This window comes from Jaculus jaculus, chromosome 5 (genome assembly GCF_020740685.1).
Source record: "Jaculus jaculus isolate mJacJac1 chromosome 5, mJacJac1.mat.Y.cur, whole genome shotgun sequence".
NCBI lineage: Eukaryota > Metazoa > Chordata > Mammalia > Rodentia > Dipodidae > Jaculus > Jaculus jaculus.
In genome coordinates, this window is record NC_059106.1 from 109,542,334 (window position 1) to 109,568,245 (window position 25,912).

Here is a 25,912-nt window from a genome sequence, read left to right on the forward strand (position 1 = left end):
AAACTTGTGTGCCACCTTGTGCACATGTGTGACCCTTGCACACTTGTGTCACCTTGTGCATCTGGCGTATGTGGGACCTGGAGAGGCAAACATGATTCCTTAGGCTTTGCAGGCCAGTGCTTTAACTGCTAAGCCATCTATCTCCCCAACCCTATTTTATGGGTTTTTTTTGTTTTTTTTTTTTTTGACATGTAGTATGTGATGTTTCCATTCATGTGTACACTGGGTGGTGATCAGCTCAGATCCACCATGGCCAACTTTTATAATTTCTTTATGGTGAGTAGCCTCCCATAAAGTACACTCTATTCTGTTTATAGCTTGGTACTGCTAATTATATCTCCACCTGTGACATAGGATACACTTTTTCTATCCAGTAACTTTGTACCCATTAATTTCTGATACTAATATGGGTCATGTAAATTCTCAAGAATATTTAAAAACTTTCTTTGAAAGTTTTAGTGCAATGGAGCACATTACAAAAATAAAAGTTTCATAGTGAAACTTCTTTTGCAGGTGTACAGCTTTATTGATCTTCAATTCTTATTCTTAAAGGATTTGTATATTGCATATGTATTAAAAATACATATAGCTTTGTTATTAGAAACACACGATTAACTACTCTGGCTTCTTTAATTTGTAACTGTACCCCTGAAAGGCTAGTGAAGACAGAAAAATGCCATAGACAGTAAAAGTCATTGGAGGCCTTTGAGCAGTAGAGTGAACCAGTTAGCAGCTTTAGCTTTAGCTTTAGCAGCAAGAAATAGCATGTTCTCAGTGTTTCATGTAGGAAAATGAGAAATTGTTTTAAAAGCTGTTAAGAGTCCATTTAGAAAGCAATTTGGTAGTTTTGAAAAAGTCAAATGTAAATTTACTCTGTGACCCCTAACCTTAGAATCTACTCAAGAGAAATGAAAATATAAAGCCACACCAGAACTTATACATGAATGTTCATAGGAACATTATTCATAATAACCAAAACTGAGAACAACACACATCAGTGGGTGAAGCCAAATATCATATAGCCACTGGTATGTTACTCAGTAAAGTACTGATACTCTATATAATATAGAACTTCAGAAACATCATGCTAAATGAAATAAGACAGTCACAAAAGACCACATGTTATATATGGCCCTCCTCCCCATCTCCTTCCTCTTTTCCCACCTCCTGCTCCTCCTTTTCTTCCTGTCTACCCCCCCCCCACCTTTCTTCTGCTTCTCTTCCCCCTTCCTCCTCCTTTCATCTTTATTTTTGAGGTAGCTCCTCACTCTAGCCCAGGCTGACTGAGAATTAACTGTGTAGTCTCAGGCTGGCCTCAAAACTCATGGTAATCCTTCTATCTCTGCTTCCTGAGTGTAATTTAAAGCATGTACCACCATGCCCAGCATATGTGATCCTTTTCTGTGAAATGCCATGTTTGTGGAGATAAAAAGTAGTTGCTTGAGACACTCTTCTAAAATTGGATTGCAATGATTAATGCACAATACACTTACTAAAAATTTAATTATATGCTTAAAACAGGTAATTTTATGTTAGGTAAATTGTGTATTAATAAAATTGCTGGGGGGGAAACCTGCTGGAGAAGTCTAAGGTTTTAATAAATAAAGTTAAGAACAGAGCTAAATAAGACTAACATAGGAATAGTATAGCTGCATGGATAGAGTATATTACGAGGAAAAGAAATATGTCTGGTTGGATGACTGGGTAAATGCCAGTGCCACCAATCTAGAGAAGGAATATATAAAGATGAACAGTTATCTTTAATTGGCTTATTTTTAGAATATCCAGTTGGAGATATTAGTTAGGCAGTTGGAAATAGGGCTAGTAGGCAAGTGATCTTTGAACTGAAGATACAGATGCGAGAATTATTGTATAATATTAGGAGAAGCTGAACCCATAAATGATGCTTGTGGGGGAGGGTATAGATTAGAGTAAGAAGAAAATAGATTATAGAGAGAGCCTTAAGAAACACCAGCACTTAGGGTCAGCATGGAAAAAGAGATTCTAAGTGAAGAAAATTGAAATGGAATAGATACTCTTAGAAGGATACTGCTGGGAAATGTAAGGTGACAGGCAGCAAATAGTAGGTTGAACAGTCCATAGAAATGGAGTTTAGTGGCCCAGTAAACACTTACTGTACATTTTAAGATGGCAGAGTTCCTGATTTTTAGATAATAGATAATCTTATTGTTCCACAATTATAATGTGAAATGAATCTCTGTGAATTAAAATAAGTTAAAATGGGGCTCTTTGGGGATTGAGTAAAAGTAGGGCCTAGTAGATGTTTCATTTTTATGATTTTATATCTGTAGTTTTTTTCTATCTTGAAACAAGACACTAATTACTTCAGAGTTACAAACTAAGTATAATTAATGACTTTAAAACTCAATTTTATATATTCAAATTTTTAAAAAACCCTGTTGGTTTATGTAGCTGGGAATATTTAAATAGGAATTGCTTATCTGCTGCTTGCAGGCTTATCAGTAACAGCAGAACAAATAGTTCCTCATGGTCCTGGAGCTCGGAAGACTGAAACTAGAGTTGAAGAAGCATTTCGACACAAACAAAGAAATCCAATGGATGTGTGGCACAATTCTGCAAATAAGTGTGCATGTGAGTATCTGAGATCATGTTATCCAGTAATGCCAATAACTGAGAGTGATGCACTTTTGCTCAGGTTGGGCATACAAATCAAAGTGATTCTGTTTGTCCAACTCTTTTAATCTGTCTTTCCATAGGTGAGAAGCTTGATAAGTAAAGTCCTAAATAAGAATTCAGTATGTTTTTGTTACAACTGAACCACATTTTAAAATTTTTTTTTTTTTTTTTTTTTTTTGAGGTAGTGTCTCGCTCTTGCCCCGGCTGACCTGGAATTCACTAGATAGTCTGAGACTCACAGCAATCCTCCTACCTCTGCCTCCCAAGTGCTGGAATTAAAGGCATGCACCACCATGCCCAGCATAAATTTGGGTTTTTAGATAGAGATGTGGAGGCAATAAACTTTTATCACTCTGTCTTCATTCCCTACTGTTTGTTGTATATGATGCAGGGTGTTCTTTTATAGTGAAAAATTGGAACTCTTATCATATGGAAGTAGCTGATTAGGCAAGTAAGAAGTTGAGTCCTCTGAGAGAATATTTTGTGCTAGATTAGAGAAATTTAAGCATCTTGCTTTATATGCTTTTTTTTTTTTTTTTTTCTTTCTTTCTTTTTGGTTTTCCAAAGTAAGGTCTCATGCTAGCTCAGGCTGACCTGGAATTCACTATTAGTAGTCTCAGGGTGGCCTCAAACTCATAGTAATCCTCTATCTCTGCCTCTTGAGTGCTGGGATTAAAGGCGTGCACCACCACGCCCATTTTATATGCCTAATTTTGTCATATATAAAGAGGGGAAATTCAGTATTCTAGATATTTCTAAAAGACAAATGATAATAAATACCTTGTTGTTCTATGTTTCAAATGAAGATAGCTGGGCTGGGAAGATATGTGCAGTTCTTCTTGTCTGCAAGTGATAATATTACTGTTAATAAAGCAGGTTTTAGGGTTGGAGAGATGGCTTAGCAGTTAAAGCACTTGCCTGCACAGCCTAATGACTTGGTTTCAAGTCCCTGGTACCCACAAACAGCCAGGTGCACAAAGTAGTGCTGCACCTGGAGTTCGTTGGCAGTGGCTAGTGGCCCTGGCATGCCCATTTTCTGTCTGTCTCTCTTCTTTCGCTCTCTGCTTGCAAATAAATAAGTAAAAATATTTTTAGAAAAGCAGGCAATTAGGGCTGGAGAGATGGCTTAGCAGTTAAGGTTCTTGTCTGCAAAGCCTAAGGACCCAGGTTCAATTCCTGAGGTTCCCCTCAGGAGAAAAAGAAATGACATCAAAATAAAAGTGACTAATTGAGAGGGGGAAGGAATATGATGGGAGAGTGGATTTGTGAAGGGGAAAGTAGGGGTGGGGAGGGAATTATCATGACTTTTTGTCTATAATTATGGAGGTTGTCAATAAAAAAAAAATCTCACAAAACAAGCCAGGCATGGTGGTGCATGCCTTTAATCCCATGACTCAGGAGGCTGTGGTAGGAGTATTTCTGTGAGTTCGAGGCCAGCCTGAGACTACATAGTGAATTACAGGTCAGCCTGGGCTAGAGTGAGACCCTACCTCAAAATAACATAACAACAAGAACCTCATAAAACAAAGCAAAAATTTACTTACTTGTTATGGAAAATTTGCAAAGTTCAGAGAATCATAAAACTTAAAAGTCACTCAGGATGCTGGAGAGATGGCCCAGCAGTTAAAGGTGCTTGCTTGCAAAGACTGGGTTCAATTCCTTGGTACCCATGTAAAGTCAGATGTACAAAATTCCATATGTGTCTTACAGTGGCAAGAGGCCTTGGCATATCCATTCTTTTCTATCTGCCTCTTTCTTTCTATGTATCTCTCTCTCAAATAAATAAAGTCACTCTGATATAATATTTAAAAAAAAAAACAGGCTTTAGTATGTTTCTTTGTAAGTGACAATGAATTTGAATGAATAAGTCATACCAACTTTTTAAAAACTTGACTCTTTGGATAAGACGCATTCATGTGGAGAATGTTTGAGAAAGGACTTAATGATGCATTTAGATCCCTTGAATCCATTTAAAGCTATTTGGTCTAGATATGTTATTGAAGATCATGACCTGGATTGTTCTCTAACTTAAACTTTGTAATATTTTTTCATTTTCTTCACCTGATGGTAATGTCAACTAATGAAAAACACTGAACATTCACTTTAAGAAGTTTAAGTTCCTTTAAATGTTAAAAATACACTTTTTCAATATTTTATTTAGTCACTTGCAAGCAGAGGGAGAGAGGGAGTAAGTGAGTGTATGGGCGCACTAAGGTCTCTAGCCACTACAAACGAACTCCAGATGCATGCACCACTTGTGCATCTGGCTTACATGGGAACTGGGGGGCAGAACCCATGTCATTAGCCTTTGCAGGTAAGCACCTTAACTGCTGAGCCATCTCTTCAGCCTCTGTGCCCCCACATACTCTGTTTTTAATCTGTAGATGAGAGTTTTGTTTTCTCTTACCAGTAGATGGCATATGTGACACACCATTTTTCTATTTTAGGTTAACATAGTCAAATGTAAATGTCCTTAAGAGACAGTTTTTCTGAGGTCTCGGTTTGTAAACAAGCTTAGTGATGGAATAAAAATGGACTCTTAAGTATTCTGTACCTAATGGGCTTTTCACATAGAGCACCTTGGATAAAGGAAGTGGTATATCAAGGATTAGGGCCATAGATACATATACTACTACATGCCATGTACTATGAAGATATAGCAGACTCAAAGACTGTATACTTGTGGAGCTTACATGATCAGCTTTTCTTTTCTTTAAAATGTATTTTATTGTTTATTTATTAGAGAAAGAGAAGAGATAGAAAGAGAGAATGCGCAAACCAGGGCCTCCAGCCCCTGCAAATGAACTCCAGACGCAGGCACCTCTTTTTGCATCTGGCTTATGTGAGTCCTGGTGAATTGAACCAGGGTCCTTAGGATTAAGTTAATGCCTTAACTGCTAAGCCATTTCCTCCGCCCCATGATCAGCTTTTCATATTTGGCCAAAATTCTGTTAACTATTACAAATAATATTATGAGGAAGAACTACCTCTATTTCTAAGGAATAAGAACATGGTTCTTTATTATTGGCCAGGATGAAAGAATTAGAAGAGCATTCCTGAGAATAACTCCAAGGTTGCCCTTGGCCTCCACTTGCCATGTGCACATATGGTTGTGCACACTTGCTCACATACCAAGTGAATTTGCTTCTTTCAGTGGGGCTTATGGCCTTGTGTAGTGTGCCACATATAAAGAAATGGAGCTGGCTCCAGGTTGAGCAGAGTTCAGGCTCTTCTTCTTCTAGGGTTCCATGGCTGAGAAATGAGAAGAAGAAAGAACTCTTATATTTTTGGTAATATGGGCAAGAACAAGAATAAGAATATGAGCCGGGCATGGTGGCGCATGCCTTTAATCCCAGCACTCGGGAGGCTGAGGTAGGAGGATTGCCATGAGTTCAAGGCCACCCTGAGATGACAGAGTTAATTCCAGGTCAGCCTGGACCAGAGTGAGACCCTACCTCAAAAAACAAAAACAAAAATAAAACAAACAAACAAAAAAGAATAAGAATATTGTGGAGGGAGGTCACTTATCACATAATAAAGCCCTAAAATCCATCTTTTGGAGCTACAGCAATCTGAGTGTCTTGTCTCATCTTGAATGTGGACTATATTAGTTTTTCATACTGGATGGCCATCCTGTGTGCTTGTGTATTATCTTTATTTTTTTTTTAAATTTTTATTAGCATTTTCCATGATTATAAAAAAATATCCCATGGTAATTCCCTCCCTCCCCCCCTACACTTTCCCCTTTGAAATTCCATTCTCCATCATATTACCTCCCCATTTCAATCATTGTACTTACATATATACAATATCAACCTGTATTATCTTTAAATAGTAAAATAATAAAGTTTAATTAGTTTTAACTATAATTAAAATAGAAGTGAGATGAAAAGATCCAATTATATTGAGGTTTTTATTTTTTGAGGTAGGGTTTCACTCTAGCCCAGGCTGACCTGGAACTCACTCTGTAGTCCCAGGCTGGCCTAGAACCCACAGCCATTCTTCTACCTCTGCCTCCCAAGTGTTGGGATTAAAGGTGTGTGTCATTATGCCTGGTCCTATATTGAGTTGTGAAGAAAAAGTAAACTTTGAGCCAAATGACTAAATAATTTGAATTTTGGAGATGATTCCATAAATTTTTAGTTGATATATTGCTAGGTAAGAAGAAATAACAGTGACTAAATACATCCATTCCAATATGGATATATTGGTGTCTTTACAGAGACTGAGAATGGTTTGAAGGCTAAAAGGAGCTAAAGCATGTGTAAAACCACTATATACTGTTGATGAATATAAGTTCATATTAAACAGTGTCAAGTGTCCCAGTGGGGTAAACTTCTTTCATCAACTAATCCTGATACACCCCCCCCCCAAAAAAAAAAGAGATTAAAAACTTCTTGGTCCATCTACCACCTGAAAGCCCTGGCTGTTGGCTCAAAGAACTCATGATAGTTTCTATCATCTAATAGGATACAACTTTTTATTTTATTTTATTATTTTTATTTTTTTGGTCTTTCAAGGTAGGGTCTTGCTTTCTTGTTGACCTGGAATTCACAATGTAGTTGGCAATGAACTTACGGTGAACCTCCTACCTTTCTACCTCTGGAGTGCTGGGATTAAAGGTGTGTACCACCACACCTGGCCAATATATACAATTTCTATGCATTTTCTTTTTCACATAATTAACCAGATATTTATCTTTAATATTTTGCCTTAATAGCAGAGGGCTTTGTTTTTCAACATATTCTCAGAAAACTTTACAACAAATTGCTGTTGCCAGGTAAACCATTTGTGCTAGAGGAAGGTCTTGATTGCCTAACTAAATTGTCTATATAACCTTTGTACCATCATACATAATATGGACAATTCCTGATTTTAGAAGGAGAGCCAAGAGAGATTTTCCTGTGGAAATACCTAGTAACTATTCCATTTTGTACTTATTTCCTTCCATAGTGTAAGAGGTATATTTTGGGTGCTCTTACTGGGAAGGAATCACCTTTCTGGTAGAAATTCAGGGTTATGATCTCAAAGTTTCCAGGTAGCCTGGGAATATGGTCATTCCCTACATGTAATATATGATTAATCCCTTAGTGTTGAAAGTTAGGAACAGCTATGAAGTTGAATTTAGGGTAGGAGAAAATACTAATGTTGAGTAAACTCACAGGAAGTAAAGTTTTAAATTTATCATTCCGTAAAGTTCATCTCTAATTTCTTATCTATTTCAAATTGTGAGAACCAGTCAGCATGGATATCAGGAGCTAACCATCTTTGCATGTTAAACCAGTATGGATTTACTTTCTTGTGGATCTTCTTTAATAAATATATAAAATAGACAGTTCTATATGCCTTTTTCCCCCTTTCTTATAAAACAGTTCGAGTTCGGAGAAAATCAAGGCGACGATCACAGTGGGGTAAAGGAATTATTAAGAAAAGGAAAGTCAATAATTTAAAAAAAGATGATGAGGATACCAAATTTGCAGACTATGAGAACCATACGGAAGACAGAAAATTGTTGGAGAATGGAGAGTTTGAGGTGAGCACTGACTGCCATGAGGAAAATGGAGAAGAGACTGGAGACTTATCAATGACCAATGACGAATCTTCATGTGACATCATGGACTTGGATCAGGGGCAGAGGCTGAACAGTGGAGCAGGTACAAAAGAGAACTTTGCATCTACCGAAGAGGAAAGTTCAAATGAATCTCTGCTTGTCCACAGCAGCAGTTCCCTCAATCAAGAGCAGACATCTAGAAAAGAGCCTTTTCTTAAAGGCAACTGTGTAAATGGTGAGGTCTCCACTGACAGTTTTGAAGGAATTCCAGTTCTGGAGTGTCAGAATGGCAAGGTTGAAGTAGTTCCTCTTTCTGGTAGTGGAGAGAAAGCTAATTCTGAACAAAAGATTCTCCTGGAGGAACATTCAAAAGAAAAATCAGAAACTTCAAATGAACATCATGGAGGAGACCTTGAGAAACTAGCAGCACTGGATTGTAGCATTAATGAGAAGCTAGAACCTGGGCCAGAGGTGGAAACCAAAGATGGAGAACTGGATAAAGAAGGTAGAGCTAATATTTTAAAACATTTCCTGCAGGTTTAAATTCTAGACTTTATTCATTAGGTATTTTATCTGTTTTCTAGTAGCAGTGACTGATGAATAATGATACTGCTCTGAGAATCTGTTAGAGGTTTTACTCCTTTCCCTAGAAAAGTATGCACATGTATACTAAATTTTGATGTATTATGGCACAGAATGTATTGTTTTCCTATTTGCTTACTCTGCTTCCTGTCTGATGTCACTCCTGTCCTAAGATATTCATAGCTAAAAGCCAAGTAAAATCCACTGATATAAAGAGGATGAAATTACAACAGAAGAATATCAGAATAGGATGGAGGTGGACAGGGAAGATTTGGATACTGTAGCAATATGCTATATTAGAAGGAGCCACTCAGACTGAGGTTTCAATACTACATTTATTTTTATTTTTTGACGTAATGTCTTGCTCTAGCTCGAGCTGGCCTGGAATTCACTGTGTAGTCCCAGGCTGGCCTTGAGCTCACAGCAATCCTCCTACTTCTGCCTCCTCAGTGCTGGGATTAAAGGCATGCACTACCACACTCAGCAATTTTGTGCTAGTTATACTCCCCAAGCTTGGATTTTTGTTTTCAAATTAAACTTCAGAATGGTGGTGTTGCTGGGATCAACAATAAAACCATGTATAATAATTGCCTCTCATGGTTACTGGTGCATGCTATAATATATTTATTCTAAATAAACAGTCATTATTAGTTAAATCAGAGGGATGCTTAGTCTAAAAGACACCATTGAACATGGCCAGCAGTGGAGGAAAGATGCAGAACTCTTGTTCTTATTGTGTTACCTGGGTCACAATCAAAGCATTTTGCCTGCTTCTGGCATCTCATGATTATACAGTTCTCTTAAGAAATAGCAGAAAAGGGATGCCAGGACTTTCTAGCCTTTATTTGTTTATGGTGATTCTTTGTTTCTTTTTTGAGGAAGGATCTCTTATCCCATGCTGTCCTTGAATGCACAGCAGTGCTCTTACCAATGCCTCCCTAATGCTGGGATTAAAGGCACACCTCACCATGCCCAGCCATTATGATTTTTTTATTATGACTTTTTAAAGAAAACATCAGCCCCTAGATTTTTTAAAACATATTTTATTTATTTACTTGCAAGGAGAGAGAGAGAGAGAGAATGAATATGGATGCACCAGGGCCTCTAGCTACTACAAATGAACTCCAGATGCATGTACTGCTTTGTGCATCTGGCTTTACATGGGTACTGAGGAATTGAACCCTGTTGTTAGGCATTGCAGGCAAGTGCCTTAACTGCTGAGCCATCTCTGTAGCCCATGATTATTTTTTTAGTCTTCTAATAGAAAGGCATGAGTTGGATATCTACCCTGTTCCGTGTGTGTATGTGTGTGTGTGTGTGTGTGTGTGTGTGTGTGTGTATGTGTGTGTATATATATATATATATATTTTTTCCTTTTCTAAGCAGGTCTTTTTCCAATACTAGGCAATCTTGAAATTGTATAAGTCTATAAATTTTTGGAGTATACAGCATTATCTTGGGATATGTGGAAAATTTGCTATTCTGTAATAATATCCCAGTGCTGTTGGCCTGTATAATATTAGGAAATAGGAAAGTATTATTCAGTCTTGTAGTTTTGTGTGTGTTTCTGGGGATCTAATCTAGTGCCTTGCACATACGAAGCAAGCACCCTACCACTGGGCAATACCCTTAACCCTTTAAAAAAAATTATTTACTTGAGAGAAAGAGGGAGAGAAAATGGGCTCACCAGGACCTCTAGCCACTGCAAATGAACTCTGAACTCCAGACACATGCATCCCCTTGTGCATCTGGCTTACATGGGACCTTTGGATTTGCAGGCAAACACCTTAACCATTAAGCCATCTCTCCAGCTCCTTTGTTGTTTTTGAGATGGCGTCTTGGTATGTGGCCCAGGCTGACCTTGAGCTCCCTATGTGGCTTCTAATTTAATAGTCTTTCTGCCTCCCAAATGTATCTGCCACACACCCAGCTTCAATATCTTATAATTCTCTTAATTTCATTTATTCATTCTGTGTGTGTATGTAGTATGTGGTGTGCATGTACATGGGCTAAGGAGATAGCAATTAAAGCTGCTTTTTTTTTTTTTTTTTTTTTGAGGTAGGGTCTCACTCTGATCCAGGCTGACCTGCAATTAACTCTGTAGTCTCAGAGTGGCCTTGAACTCACAGCGATCCTCCTACCTCCGCCTCCCAAATGCTGGGATTAAAGGCGTGCGCCACCACGCCTGGCTAAAGCTGCTTTCTTGAAAAGTTTGCTAACACAGGATTTGATTCCCCTGTACCCATGTAAAGCCAGATGTATAAAGTGGCGCATGTGTCTGGAGTTCATTTGCTGTTCATTTGCAGAAGCTCTGACACATGCATATTCTCATTGTCATTCTCATACATTCTCATTCTCTCTGTATATAAATAAATAAGCAATCAAGTGAGTAAATAAATGTATTTTTAAAATACTTTTATCTATTTGCAGAGAAAGAGAGAGAGAGAAAGAATGGGAACTCCTGGGCCTCAAGCCACTGCAAGTGACGCCAGATGCATGTGCCACTTTGCACATCTGGCTTTATATGAGTACTGGAGAATTGAACCCAGGTTGTTGGGCTTTGCAGGCAAACACCATGACTGCCGAGCCATCTCTCCAGCACCAATAAATACGTTGTTGTTTTTTGTTGTTGTTGTTTGTTTTTCAAGGTAGGGTCTCGCTGTAGTCCAGGCTGACCTAGAATTCACTATGTAGTCTCAGGGAAGCCTTGAACTCTTGGCAATCCTCCTACCTCTGCCTCCCGAGTGCTGGGATTAAAGGCATGTGCCACCGTACCTGGCTCCCAATAAATAAGTTTTAAAAGCAACCCTAGATAAACATTCATTATTTTTTACACTTGCCATTTAAAGAATATATTGTTACTTATTCCAAAAAAAATTTTGGTGGGCAAAAGAATTGATAGTTGTTTAATACTAATTTTCCTTAACTTTTACTGTCACACATCTTTTTTTCTTTTTCTGAATTGTAGGTGCTTCAAAAGTAAAGAAATACCGTAAATTAATTTTAGAGCAGACAAAAACAACAAACCTGGAACTGGTCCCAGAAGAGCCATCTGAACCTGAGCCACCCCTAATAGTTGACCACGAGAGACTGAAGGTGAGTTTAGCCACTCAGTGTCCATATTAAATGAATAAAAGAACATTTGGATGTTTGCAGGCAATCAAATAAAATCAGTTTAAGAAATTTCTCATTTTAGCCCAGGGATATAACTGGCTCAGTGGTTTTTGAGTGATCCTTAGAATTTAGTTGTAGATGTCATTTTATGCCTTATGGTACCTATTGTCTAACCATTAGCATATAATAGTTTCTGTTTGACCAATGCAAACAACTACATTTCACTTTCTTCTTTCCTGATATCTTTTTTTTTAGAATTTGCTTGATTTGTTGGTAGATAAAAGCAACAATCTGGCAGTTGATCAACTTGAGAGGTTATATTCTCTTCTTAGTCAGTGCATCTACCGTCATCGTAAAGATTATGACAAATCACAGCTTGTAGAGGTAAGTGTTTAATAAATAAGTAATGCTTTTGCTTGTTCCAAAGAAAAGAAGAACAAAGGTCCATTTTTTCCCCCTACAAAGTAACAGAAGAATGTTGAAAAGATTTAAGATTAGAAGAATGAGGTGGAGCTATAAACTCAGTGGTCACATGCTTGTTGCCTTGCATGCATGAGAGACTGGTTGTGATTTCTACCACCGAGAAAAATTATTCTGTGTTGTAGTTTGAAGAGCAGAGTCTACCATTTTGTCTCATAAAAGAAAGTAGCAGTTTCCTTGTCTATCTAAAGACAGATACCTGTGTTTCTGTGTACATGACTTCACAGAATAATTTATCACAATTCTTTCCTCCGTAGTTTGTTCTGTAGTAATACTTGGGACTGTTGAGTGTGGCTTGCCCACAATCCCTTCCATTTCAGATCTAAAGAGGTAGGAGAACCTGACAGGTGTAGGCAGGATGATCAGAAGTTCAAGATCCTTGGCCATAAATCAAGTTGGAATTTGGTTCTGTGGGATATATGAGACTGCATTAAAAACAGAAAGTGCTGAGAAGAAATGAGAGTACATTTTATTCAGGCATATATGAGGTTCCTGTCTTGTGAGCTTCCCCTAGCTATCTACCATTTATCATGTGCTTTAGCTAGTTTTCTCTCAAATTTAGGTAAGTGTGGCATGTGATACATACCTGTAATCCCAGAACTGGGGAGGCTGAAGGAGGATTGTGAATTTAAGGCCTGGTTGGGGTATCCTATCTCAAAGAAAAAGCAATAGATGAAAATCTCAGCAACAGACTGCACGTGGAAGGGGAAAAAAAAAATATGGCTTAAAAACAGGTTTTTAAGGCACACATCTTTAATCCCAGCAATGTGAGGCAGTGGTAGGAGGATTGCTGTGAGTTTGAGGCTACCCGGAGACTCCATAGTGAATTCCAGGTCAGCCTGGGCTAGAGTAAGACCCCCTACCTCAAAAACCCAATAATAATAATAATGACAATTTTTTTTGACAACTTCCATAAATATAGACAATAAACCATGATCATAATTCCCTCCCACCATCCTCCCTTTCCCCCTGCCCAGCAACCCCCTTCACTGAATCCCTTCTTTCGTCTCTTTATTTTGGTGTCATCATTTTTTCCTCCTGTCAGGCAGGTTTTGTGTAGGTTGTGTCAGCCACTATGAGGTCATGAATATCAAGGTCCCTTTGTAACTAGAAGACAGTATTGTAAGCACTCTTCTTCCTTTGTCTCTTACATTCTTCCCACCACCTCTTCCACAATGGCCCCTGACCCTGGAGGGTGTGATAGAGATGTCCCATTTAGTGTTGGACACTCCATTGTTACTTCTCAGCACTTTGGTGAGTTTTGAGTCACCCCAGATGTCACCATCATTTGAAAAGAGAAGATTCTCTAACCAAAAATGGCAGTAGCATTACTATATGGGCATTAAATGTAAATATTTAGAGAACAGTTTAGATGGGCATCAAAATCTATTTAGTCAAAAAATCTATTTAGTCAGATACCACTACTAATAGTTTTTAATGTATTCATTTAGCCAGACAAACTACTAGTAGTAGTTTTCCCTCTATGGTTTATGACCTCTCAAGCCATAGGCTTTCAGTGCCAGGCAAGATTTCTCTCCCATGGTGCAGGCCTCAAGTCCAACTAGAAAGCGGTTTGCTTCCCCCATAACAGACATGCCAAAAATAGGTTTTTTAAAAATTATTTTATATATTTATTTGCAAGCAGACACACAGAGGAGCAGGGGGTGGGGGGAAGAACAAGTATGGACGTGCCAGGGCTTCTGACCACTGCAAATACATTCCAGATGTATGTGCCACTTTGTGCATCTAGCTTTACATGGAGGCAATTGTCTTAACCACTTAGCCATCTTTCCAGCCCCAGAAAACAGATCTTTTGAAATACCACTTTCAGATAGAAATAACTTTTTTTAAAAAAATTTTTTAACTTTTTATTAGCATTTTCCATGATTATAAAAAAAAATTCCATGGTAATTCCGTCCCTTGAAATGACTTTTTTAAAATGAGGTCATGCAATAACTTTTTTTCATGCAATATTTTTAAAATACCACCAAAATCAAGTTTTTGCTATCACTGGCATAAGAGGGAAAGAAATGAAGGTTAAGAATATAAAAATGCATCCAATGAAGTAATAGCATAGAAGTTTTCTTATGTAGGGGAAGACATGGATTTCAAGGAACAGGAGACCTATAGAGATCCAAGTAGACATAACCTGGAACGATTTCACCACAACAGTGAATCCCATTATTTACATAATCAGTAGGCACTAACTATAACAAAATTGAAAACTTGAAAAAGTAAAATTACTTTTATTAGAATGACTATTATCAGTGAGATGAGATACATATATATGTATATATGTGCACATATAGCTACGTATTTCAAAACATGGTGCATATGATAAGTATATGCAGTTCTTATTTATTCATTTATTTGAGGGGAGGCAGACAGAGAATGGGCCTGCCAGGGCCTCCAGCCCCTGCAAACGAACTCCAGATGCATGTGTTACCTTGTGCATCTGACTTACGTGGGTCCTAGGGAATTGAACCTTGGTCCTTTGGCTTTGCAGGCAAGTGCCTTAACTGTTAAGCCATCTCTTCAGACCCTATGCAGTTTTTAAAAATGAAAAGGAGTATAACCAAATGAAATGTGTTTGTTGCAATTAGATTCTAGACTGTTAAAATTAGACCATATTTTGGATGTGGAGTAAATAAGGAGTTATTTTACAACCACATTTTTGTAAGACCTTCATTTTTTCAAAGCTGGATAATAAGTAGAAGTTACTGGATAGCACACATGAGAAAAGAGAAATATTAGCATGTCCCACTACTGACAAGACACCCATTGGGATTAGTCTTTTGAAATATTCTATATGTCAGTAATATGTATAAACTTAATGAATGCATGTTTTAATTTATGATCATATTGTATATTTTGTTTTATAACCTGATTTTCCCTCCTCAAAAATAAATGATAAACCACTTAGTTGGAATGATTTTCATTGATCATATAAAAGAACTTACCAGGCAATAATCTGTTAGTGTAGCCTGTTTTGCAGAGACATTGAATAGAATTTTGTTGGAAAGGTTTAAAATGAGAGAAGAAAACCTGATATCCTATGTGTAACTAATATTTGCCTATCCTAATGTATGTACAGTTCTTTGTATGTTTAATTCTAGGATTTCTTTGTTCAAACAAACTTGATGAATTGAATACTTTCTATCAATGAAACATCTCTGAATAGATGGGGTTTGGAACTTTTGTAAAGTAGGGCTGTTCTTCAGGGAGGAAAGGGATGGAAGCAGTTGTGAGGATCCTTATTGGTGGGTGGTGATGGTGGCCACTCATTCTGGCCTTGTTTTTTTTCTCTTTTCAGCTAGGATTAGAAAGGATAGGAGAATAGGATATAGTCTGTACTTTTAACATAAGCTTTGCTACACTGAATGCATTCATTTTGCTTTGGGTGTTAGAATGTAATGAGTAAGGAAGGGTCCAGTTTCTAGAGGGAGGCTGCTTATATTTGAATTCTCATTTTGAACATGGTGGTATATACCTTTAATCACAGGACTCTGGAGGCTGAGAATAGAGGATTGAAAGAGGACTTCTTGGACTACAGCCTAGGCTACCTAGTGAGGTTCTCTCTCTCGCTCTCAAAAAAGAAAAAAGAAAAAAAAAAAAAACCAAGTTTCCTCCCCTTAATCCCCCAGGTAGTATCTCACTCTAGCCCAGGCTGACCTGGAATTAACTGTGTAGTCCTAGCCTGGCCTCAAACTCATGGCAATCCTCCTAACTCTGCCTTCTAAGTGCAGGGGTTAAGGGTGTGTGCCACAACATCCAACTCATAATTCAAGTATGATCTTGCTACTTACTGGCTGTTAGAGTATTTATTCTTTACTCAGCCTCAGTCTCTCTATTTGTAAAGATGGGGCGCATAATAATATCTTTTGACAACCTTCAACATATTGTGGGAATTAACCTAAAAACATATATGAACTTGATATATAAATATATATCTTACATACCTATTTACTTATGTATTTTGAATGTATTTCTTAAGTACAGTATCCAGCATAATGAATAAGTTGAATGTAGCTATCTTTTCCATTCTGGTTTTCCAAAAAGTAAAAGAAGAAATACTTGGAATTATCTAGAGCACATTGTTTTACATAATAGCTGTAAAAATACTCAAATTTGAACAGAGAAGAATCCCTTTGTGTTCTGTGTAGTAGATAACATGCACTTCTTTCTCTTACAGGAGATGGAAAGAACAGTTCATATGTTTGAGACATTCCTATGAACTTCTCTCTAATCTGCTCCTAACAGAGCAGTCTTCTGAGCCATTCACTTTCAAATTGCACCAATTATGTGCAGAGCCTTGGTGTAAAGTGCTCGCTCATTCATTCTTTCTGTTCAATTTGGTGCTATTGTCTCAGGTACCTGAAACCAACCAGCCTACAAGAACCAAACAAAACTTCAGAAACATGTTGTATTTCCACAAATAAAAAATACAACCCCACAGCTTGGAGATTTTGGTGCTACAGAAACTGCTTTCGTTATGCTCCTCTTTTGTGCACTCTCTCTGGGAGATTCTCTCTTAGGGAGCAGACCAGCAAACAGGAGGAAACTGGATGGGGCAGTTCTAACTTTGTTGGATTGTTGAAACAGTGGGCAACCTATTTTTTTTTTTTTTACTTTTTTATTTTTATTTTTTTGTGTGTGTGTTTGTGTGTGTGTATTCCTTCTTTTTGTCCCTTTGATCCAATTTCCCTCCTTTGGGTAATGGACTGAAAACCTCTTTTAGAGTTGGCTATGGTATATTCTGGTGGGAAACTGGGTAAAATTAGGCTCTTTAGAACTGCCTTTGATGTGCCTTTTTATTCATTTGAGAAAGATGAGGCTAAATGGATGGGCTTCTTTGCAGCAAATAAATTAGAATGTTTTCTTTGGTCACAACCTTGAAAATAAATTTTGATAGTCATTAAGAGACAGCCAGTATTCTGGTATTAAATGCCTGTCTATTCTCAAAACAATCAAGATACTCAGTAAGCCACATAATATACTGAGGTGGCAAGGTTTCCTGTACTCATTGTTTCTGTTTAAGAAACATGTACTAAAACACAGTCCACAGAAAACCCATGTACTTTTTCCATATTGTTGATACTAACTAGAAAAGAAATGGTGGCCATTCTTCTGTCAGAGGCAGTTGAATAGTTACTCATGTTTGAGTTACCAGAGAAAAATGGTTTTCAAGTGTAGTAGGTTGTTATTGTTTTGTTTGGAGCCAGGACTTGCCACATGGACAGAAAGAGAAGAATTTGTCAGAAACTGTAAAATTCATTTTCTGTATTTGCAAGTGAGCTCTGGTATGTCCTTGAATAACAGTATTAACATTTAAATCCTTTCCCATAAACTTACCTTCACAACTCTTCATTTTGATTGGAGCCCATTTTGGATCTTGTTTAGTGATTTTTGTGAATTGTATTTACCTGAAATTAATTATGGGTTACAAATTTTACAAAAACTTTCTACAAATTTGGAAACACTGTCGAGGCAGTAGCAAAGAGGCAAAGGGAGTGCAGTGACATTTTTTATCAGATAATTTTTAAACAAAATATAGAAAATTTTGCAGACAAGCTGGCTTGCTATCTTTATTTATTACAGCCGTTAACTGCAGGTGTGTCTTTCCAATATATGCAACACATGTAGTTTTAGTTTTAATTAGGGCACATGGTCTTGGACTGCTGCAGAGATACTAAGCTACCTCAGCTTTTTGTGTTTTAGTTACCAACAGTGTTTACAGGGTCCTGTAATCACTTTGTCACCGTTTACATGCTGTAGCTAAGGTACTTGTCTCTTGTCTCTGGCTGCTTGTGGTGTGCACACAGCATGCTCTGGCCAGGACACTGCAGTGATCCTAAGTGTGGCTTTGTATTGACCTTTACATTTGCACCTTGTAATTCTGCTTCTTTGTGTTATTTCATGTCACTTCTTTTCTTTCTGCCTAGTCTAGGAAAGTTTCATACAATTTAGTTATCATATAAATCAAAATACTACCCATGTAGACACACTGTATTTTTAAGGTGGACAAGTGTAATTAACGATGAACTGTTTTAAAGGGGAGGTGATTTGAAACCTCCAATTTGATTATTCGGAGGATTTTCATGCTTTCTTTAGTATTTATTACCATCATACCAGTGCAAACTATTTTACTGTCTAATACATTAGCATTTTGTATTTTGATGGAAATTGTTACAGAATTTAAAGATTTGATGAAAAAAAGATGTAGCAGATTTTTTGTAGCAAGTTTCTGGTTAAAGGGTTTTTGCAAGTCTCAGGTTCTTGCTGCACTATTTTCTTTTTTTACTATTTATTCCAGTTACTCGAATTGAAGCATTCTGTTCAAGTAACAGCAGCACTTAGGAAAGGAAGGAAACCGCACATGTTCTTAGTAGGTTTCTAAATTTGTACAAGTTAATTAAGACTTTAGCCATTGGTGAGTTTGACAAGGGAAATTTATTTATGAATGGACAGCATTAAAATGCTTCCAGAAGATAAAAGTTTTTGTTTTTGTTTGTCCTTGATGGAGATGGAGAAATCAGAGGCAACCTCCGTGTAGGAACTGCCACTTTGAACAGTTTAGGTCTTAACGAGAAAGCCAGTCTCATGCCAATGGGGGGAAAAGCTGAAATTATGCCAACTCTTCAGGTCCCTTTCCCCCTAAAAGAGAAACACATTATGCCAGTTTTGTTTATTTTACAGATACCTGGTGGTTCTACAGATAAACGCAGCTTGTGTAATTATCCAAGTCGACTCGTTTTTGTTTACTTTTCTGTAAAGTTCCTATTTTTGCTGTATAGCATTGGCAAAAATATGTACAAATTGACCTCTGTTCTTCCTATGTGAGCATTATAAATGATAAGCTCCTGTGTAAAACCTTGCTCTCAGATCAGTATGTGTCACAGCCCAGCCCAGCAATAGTCACGCTCAGCTGTGGGGACCCTGGGAGCTTTTTGAAGATGATGGAACCACATTATGGTTGAAACTGATGGCTGTGGAGTTAATTGTGTTTTTGAGCTTGAATCTTTCCTGTGATTAATTTTTTAATGTCCCTTTATGACTTGATTTTTCTCTTATGCCAATGTATTTGTAGGTTTACTGAATTTTATTTTTAGGAAGTGGGTTGGTAATTTCTTCCCTTTTTTGATTAAGTTGGTTCAGCTATGGTGCTATTCAGTAGGTCTCTTCAGTGTCAGGTCCCGTAGCTGAATGCCATTGTTACTATAATTATTATTTGTAATCATACTGTAAGCTTGAATTTGGGCTTAAACCTGCATCTTTTGTATTTTGTACATTTGGTTACATAGACTTGGGAGTCCAATTTGGTTTCAGTCATGTATGTCTACTTTGTAGATAAAGTAGACTTCATCAACTATGGTCTGTTTTTGGGTTTGTAGTTTAATTTAGAATTGTGTTAAATTGATGTTTTGCATTTGACTTCATTTTACATTAGTTTGGAATAAATTATTTAATTTTTAAATTCTGGAATTTGAACATTTACTGTAATTTGTAATATAACTGCTGTGAAATACTTGAATAAAGATGATAAGAAAAGCATGTCTTTAGCTTGTTTGTGATACTGTTGGTTGCATATGCTACTTTTCTAGCTAAAGTCATCTTTTCTATAGATAGGGCATGTTGATGCTCATTAAGTACTCCCTTGAATACTACTATGCATATTTAGAGTTTAAATATGTCCCTGTATTTTTTAGGTTTTTTTATTTTTAGTTTTTTAATATTTTATTTTTATTTATTTATTTATTTGACAGAGAAAGAAGAGGAGAGAGACAGGGAGAGAGAGAATGGCCTCCAGCCACTGCAGATGAACTCTAGACATGTGCGCCCCTTTGTGCATCTGGCTAACGTGGGTCCTGGGGAATCAAACCTGGGTTCTCTGGCTTTTCAGGCAAACACCTTAACCACCAAGCCATTCCTCCAGCCCTAGTGTTTTGTTTTGTTTTGTTTTTCGAGGCAAGGTCTCACTCTTGTCCAGGCTGACTGGAATTCACTGTATAGTCTCATTGTGGCTTCGAACTCCACAGTGATCCTTCTCCTCTGCCTCCACGTGCAGGTATTAGGCCCAAGTGCAGGTATTAAAGGTGTTGAGAAAGCAGTGCTTTGATTTAACTAAGTAAATATTTCTGAAATATGTTGTACAGAAGCAAATGGGTTACTTCAGAAATTTTTTTTTTCCTGTATGAATGTTTACATATGCATTTGAGGCTTAATCAAAAATTTCAGACCTTGGAAATGAAGGTGAATTTTACTTAACCAGTTTTAGTTTCCTGTGGAAACTACAGTAAAATCAGAGGTTAGTATTAAAATGTCTATTTCATTTTATCCCTACTCAACACCTGTGAAGTTATCTTTGGCTGTTTTTAAATACACAAATTCCATTTAAAAAAAAATATATATATATATATTTATTTATTTATTTATTTGTGATGAGAGAGAGAATGGGAACACTAGGGCTTCCCACCATTGCAAACACACTTCAGGTATATGTGCCACTTTGTGCATCTGGCTGTACATGGGTACTAGGGAATGGAACTCAGGCCAGCAGGCTTTATAATCAATTGCCTTTAACTTCTGAGCCATCTTCCCAGCCCCAAATTCCCTTGTTATTTTCACATTTATGTGCTAGGTAGCCTTTATTTACTGTGGGATAGACAAATGTTGTACTTCCTACACCTAGTTACCTCATATTCTGCTGTGGAAATACCAGATATCATAAATGTTGGTTGCCTTAATTTTAGTTTTTTTCTTTTGCAAAGTAGAGTCTTACTCTAGTCCAGGCTGACCTGGAATTCACTAAGTAGTCTCTGGCCTCGAACTCACAGCCATCCTCCTACTTCTGCCTCCCCAGTGCTAGCTAGGATTAAAGATGTGTTCCATCATGCCTGACCCCTTAGTTCTTTTCTTTTAAGAACAATCGTGAAATTGCGTAGTTTGGTTGTGTGTCATAATAAAAAATCTCATTAGGGATACTTTAGTGTTGGATTATTTTTACAAAGGACTTGAAGATTTTGGTTATTTACATAAATACTTTTTGTTCTCTTCTACCTTTTACTGCCCTGAACTGAATTTCCTTCTGTCCTTTGTTCAGAATATTAGGCATCTGAACTAAGAGAATATCAAAGTCTTTTAGAGATTTTGTAGTAGTAATTGTCACCCTGTCCCCCCCTCTGCCTTTTTTTTTTCCTCAAGGTAGGCTCTCACCATAGCCCAGGCTGGCCTTGACTGCCTCCTGAGTGCTGGGATTAATAGCATGCCACCCTATCCCCTTTAAGAGCATGGTTGTCTTCAAAATGGTGATGGAGTTAGGTTTTCTGCTTTCTTTCACTTAACACCAACTTAGGGCTCACTTTTCCTGACAGTACCTCTTTTTCCAAAAACATGATTTGTGTAAGACCATTCAATAGGAGTTACTGTGGCAGTATTGCTGACTGCAACACCTACCAATTAGTATCTGCTTTCTCTCTCTTGTCTTACTGCTTGAGCTAAGATTTCATATATGTTGAAGGCAGTGGTGAGAGTGGGCACCCATTTGCTCCAGACCATATTGGGACTGCTTTGAGTTTTTCCCATTTAATGTGATCTGAACCTTAGGTGCATTACAGTCTTTATCTTTATATGGGCCCTTCATCCCTAGTCTCTCCAGTGTTTTAATCATGAAGGGGAGTTGAGTACCCAGGGGCTATTCAATCAGAAAGACAGAGCTAGGGGCCTGCTTCTGCAGCAAGCTCTCAGGGGTCTGGGTCACAGGTCTACCCAGACCCAAAATAGCAGTCAGCTTCATGTTGCTGGCAGAAAACACCTGACCAAGAGTGGTTTGTTGGAGGAAAGGTTTTATTTTGGCATGCAAACTTGAGGGGAAGCTCCATGAGGGCAGGGGAAAACAATAGCATGAGAAGAGGATGGATATCACCTCATGGCCAACATCAAGTGGACAATAGTAGCAGGAGATGTACCAAACACTGGCAAGGGAAAGCTGGCTATAATACCCATAAGCCCATTCCCAAAAATACACTGCCTCCGGGAGTTCCAGTTCCCAAAATTGCCAGCAGCTGGTGACCTAGCATTCAGAACACATAAGTTTATGGGGACACCTGAATCAAACCACCACATTCCATCCCTGGCTCCCATAAACTGATACCCATCCATGATGTAAAATGCATTGACTGGTGTGAACAGAGGGATATGGCACAGAAAAAAAAAAAAAAAAAAGCAACACGTTCAGTCCAACTTTAAAAGTCCCACTTTTTTTTTTTTAATCAATCACAATGATGTTCAAACATTGCCATAGTCCAAGGTCTTTATTATTTTTTTAATTTATTTGAGAGAGAGAAAGTGACAGAGAGACTGGGCATGCCAGGGCCTCTAGCCGCTGCAAATGAGTTCCAAATTATGTGCCACCTTGTGTACCTGGCTTATGTGGGTCCAGAGAATGAAACCTGAGTCCTTAGGCTTTACAAGCAAGCATCTTAACTACTAAGCAATCTCTCCAGCCCATAATCCAAGGTCTTTTCACTAAATCATAATACCAAAAAAGAACCCATAATGGCACAGAATAAACATTCATACTTTTCAGATAGCATTGGGCATATCAAAGAAATATACAACAAATGTAAGATTTAAAACAAATAGGCTAAACACCAACTTTGTAGCTCCAAATATGACAACTCTAATCAGTGACATGACCCCAAGTCCAATAATTCTAACCAGTGATGAGTCTCTGGAGTTCCAATTCTGCCCCTCCAGCTAGACTAATCATAGTTCCAGAAAGTGCATCCAGTGCCACAGCTCTTGGTAGAAGAAATCCCATAGTCCTGACATCTCCACTGGCTCTCCTCTGCAACCCACAGTCCATCCACATGGCTCCATTGGACGTCCACACAGGTAATCTAACAGCCTGCTTCACACTATCCATGACCATTTTAAAATACAAAATTGTGTTGCAAATTTAATGAACTTCTCTTTCCTGCATTTGTTGTACTCCATAGTACCAAGTGGGCTACCAACTTATTAACCCAGGGGAGAATAAAGCAGACCATGAAGAACAGGACACTCCGTCAGCATTCAGGCTCCTTCAAATGAGTCTGCATTCTTCCTGTTGTCCCAGTGCAGGTCAGCTGGCCCAATGTCAATGGTTGTAATCTCTCAAATAGTTGCAGCTGAATGGACAAGCAGTTTTGGCCCAAAGATTTCATTTTTTTTTTTTTTCTGTCCATATCCCCCTGTTCATACCAGTCAATTTCAACATAATGCAACCCTACCCAAGTTCTCAGGACATGAACATAACAGCAAGCCTCTCATACAAACTGTTTCAAGCCCAGTCCAGGCAAAGCTCTTTCTTACCCTCATAAGCCAAACTTCACAGTCCTTAGTTCTTACTGGATTCAGTTCTTTCAACTCTCAACAGAATATTTCATCAAGCTGTACTTACTGTACTGCAAGACATCTCTTAGGCCAAGATTTCAAATTCATTCACATTTTTCCTGCAAAGCCACAGGATCAGGTTTCTAGCAGCAATGATTCCACATCTTGGTACCAATTTTACTGTTGCTATCAGCCTCATGTTGCTTCTAGAAAACACCTGAAGAGCAACTTGTGGGAGGAAAGGGTTTATTTTGCTTACTGACTCGAGGGGAAGTTCCATGGTAGCAGGGAAAAACAATGGCATGAGCAGAGGGTGGTCATTACCTCATGGCCAACATCAGGTGGACAATAGCAGCAGGAGATGTGCCAGACACTGGCAAGGGGAAGCTGTTTATGACACCCATAAGCTCAACACCAATAATACACTGCATCCTGAAGGTTTCAATTCCCAAATTGTCACTAGCTGAGTACCTACCGTTCAGAACACATGGGTTTATGGGGACCAGAGTAAGGAAGAATTCCAACTAGCCCTATTTGCAGATGACATGGTCATGTATATATATATATATATATATATATGTGTGTGTGTGTTTGTGTGTGTGTGTGTGTGTGTGTGTGTGATCTAGAATACTCCACTAAAAATTTTCTAAAGCTGATAAGTTCAGTAAAATGGTAGGATACAAAATCAATTCACAAAAGTCAGTAGCCTTCCTATATGTTAAAGATAAACATATGGAGAGATAAGCTACATTATGTCATTTTCAATATCCACAAAATATTTAAATATATTGATATATCATTAGCAAGTGAAAGTGAAAGACCTATACAAGGAAAACATAAAAACACTAAAGAAAGAAACTGAGGAAGACATGAGATGATGTAAAGACCTCCTATGCTCATGGATTGGAAGAATTAGTATTGTAAAAATGGCAATATACAGATTCAATGCAATTCCAATAAAATTTCCAGCAATGTTCTTCACAGAGATAGAAAAAAAAAAGTGTCAAAGTTCACATGGAAGAATAGGAGGCCACAGATAGCCAAAAATATCTTCAACAAAGAAATACATCTGGAGGTATCATCATACTTGATTTCAAGATACACTACAAAGTCATAATAACTAAAATACCATGGTGTACTGGCACCAAGACAGACACACGGATCAATATAACAGAATCAAAGCCCCATCTTTAAATTCAAGCAACTATAACTCCCTGATCTTTGACAAAAGAGCCAAAAATATACACCGCAGGGAAAAAAAAAAAGACAACACTTCAACAAATGGTGCTGGAGAAATCAGCCTGTGCAATTAAATTTGACCTATTTCACTCACCCTGTACAAAAGTAAACTATAAATAGATTAAGGACATCAATATAAGACCTGAAACTCTTAAAACAACTAGAAGAAAAAACAGGGAGAATAGTCCATGATATAAGGATAGGGAAAGACTTCCTGATTAAGACCCCAATAGCACAGAAAATTAGATCACCACTACACCACTGGGGCTTCATGAAACTAAAAAGCTACCATACAGACAAGCAAACTATCAACAGAGTCAATAGACAACCCACAGAATGGGAGAAAATATTCACCAGCTATACCTCCAACAAAGGTCTAATATCTAGAACCTACAAGGAACTCAAAAAGTTAAACAATAAAAAAAAAATCAGACTTCCGGTTAAGATGGCGGTGTAGGTACCACGCCAAAGCAGCCTAGGGGGGAGAAAGACCAAAAAAACTCAGCAAAATACACACTTTTACTAAAAAGTGAGGTGTATAGGAAATTGAGGCGGCAGCGGAGAAGTAGAAGAGTTATAGAGCATCCAGAGCCCGCACAGGCGGGAAAAGCGGCTCCGGCAGCTCGGCCAACCCCCGCAGCCGCGGCGCAGCAGAAAGCCGCCAGACTCTTGGCTCGAGCCACAGGAAAAGCCAGGTGCAGGATTTTCCCATCACACCACGCTCTCCGCAACTCGGGAAACGTGAGGGGAGAGCGGCAGCGAGCAGCGGAGGAGAAGACCGCGAGGTAGAAGAACACGTGGAGCAGCGAGAGATCCAGAGCAGCCGCGGCTCCCTCCCCTCCCCCACCGCCTGAACCCAGCTCCAGTGAACACAGCAGCGGCCCGGGACCCGGCCACGCCAACTTGGGCTGACAG

At 38.2% G+C, this 25,912-nt stretch overlaps 1 protein-coding gene across 3 annotated transcripts in view; it reads left to right on the top strand.

The window, feature by feature from the left end:
- Atad2b (ATPase family AAA domain containing 2B) overlaps nt 1–19,859 on the top strand; it is a 251,148-nt gene extending 231,289 nt beyond the window's left edge. For 2 of the 3 annotated variants that reach the window (XM_004663758.2, XM_045148830.1), the window contains exons 24-28: nt 2,476–2,613; nt 8,031–8,714; nt 11,760–11,887; nt 12,161–12,289; nt 16,578–19,859. In XM_004663758.2, coding sequence (XP_004663815.1) covers nt 2,476–2,613; nt 8,031–8,714; nt 11,760–11,887; nt 12,161–12,289; nt 16,578–16,619 — 1,121 coding nt within the window. In that variant the 3' untranslated portion in view covers nt 16,620–19,859. The remainder of the gene's footprint in view (nt 1–2,475; nt 2,614–8,030; nt 8,715–11,759; nt 11,888–12,160; nt 12,290–16,577) is intronic. The other variant, XM_045148831.1, reaches the window with a different exon arrangement.
- Nucleotides 19,860–25,912: the final 6,053 nt, after the last annotated feature.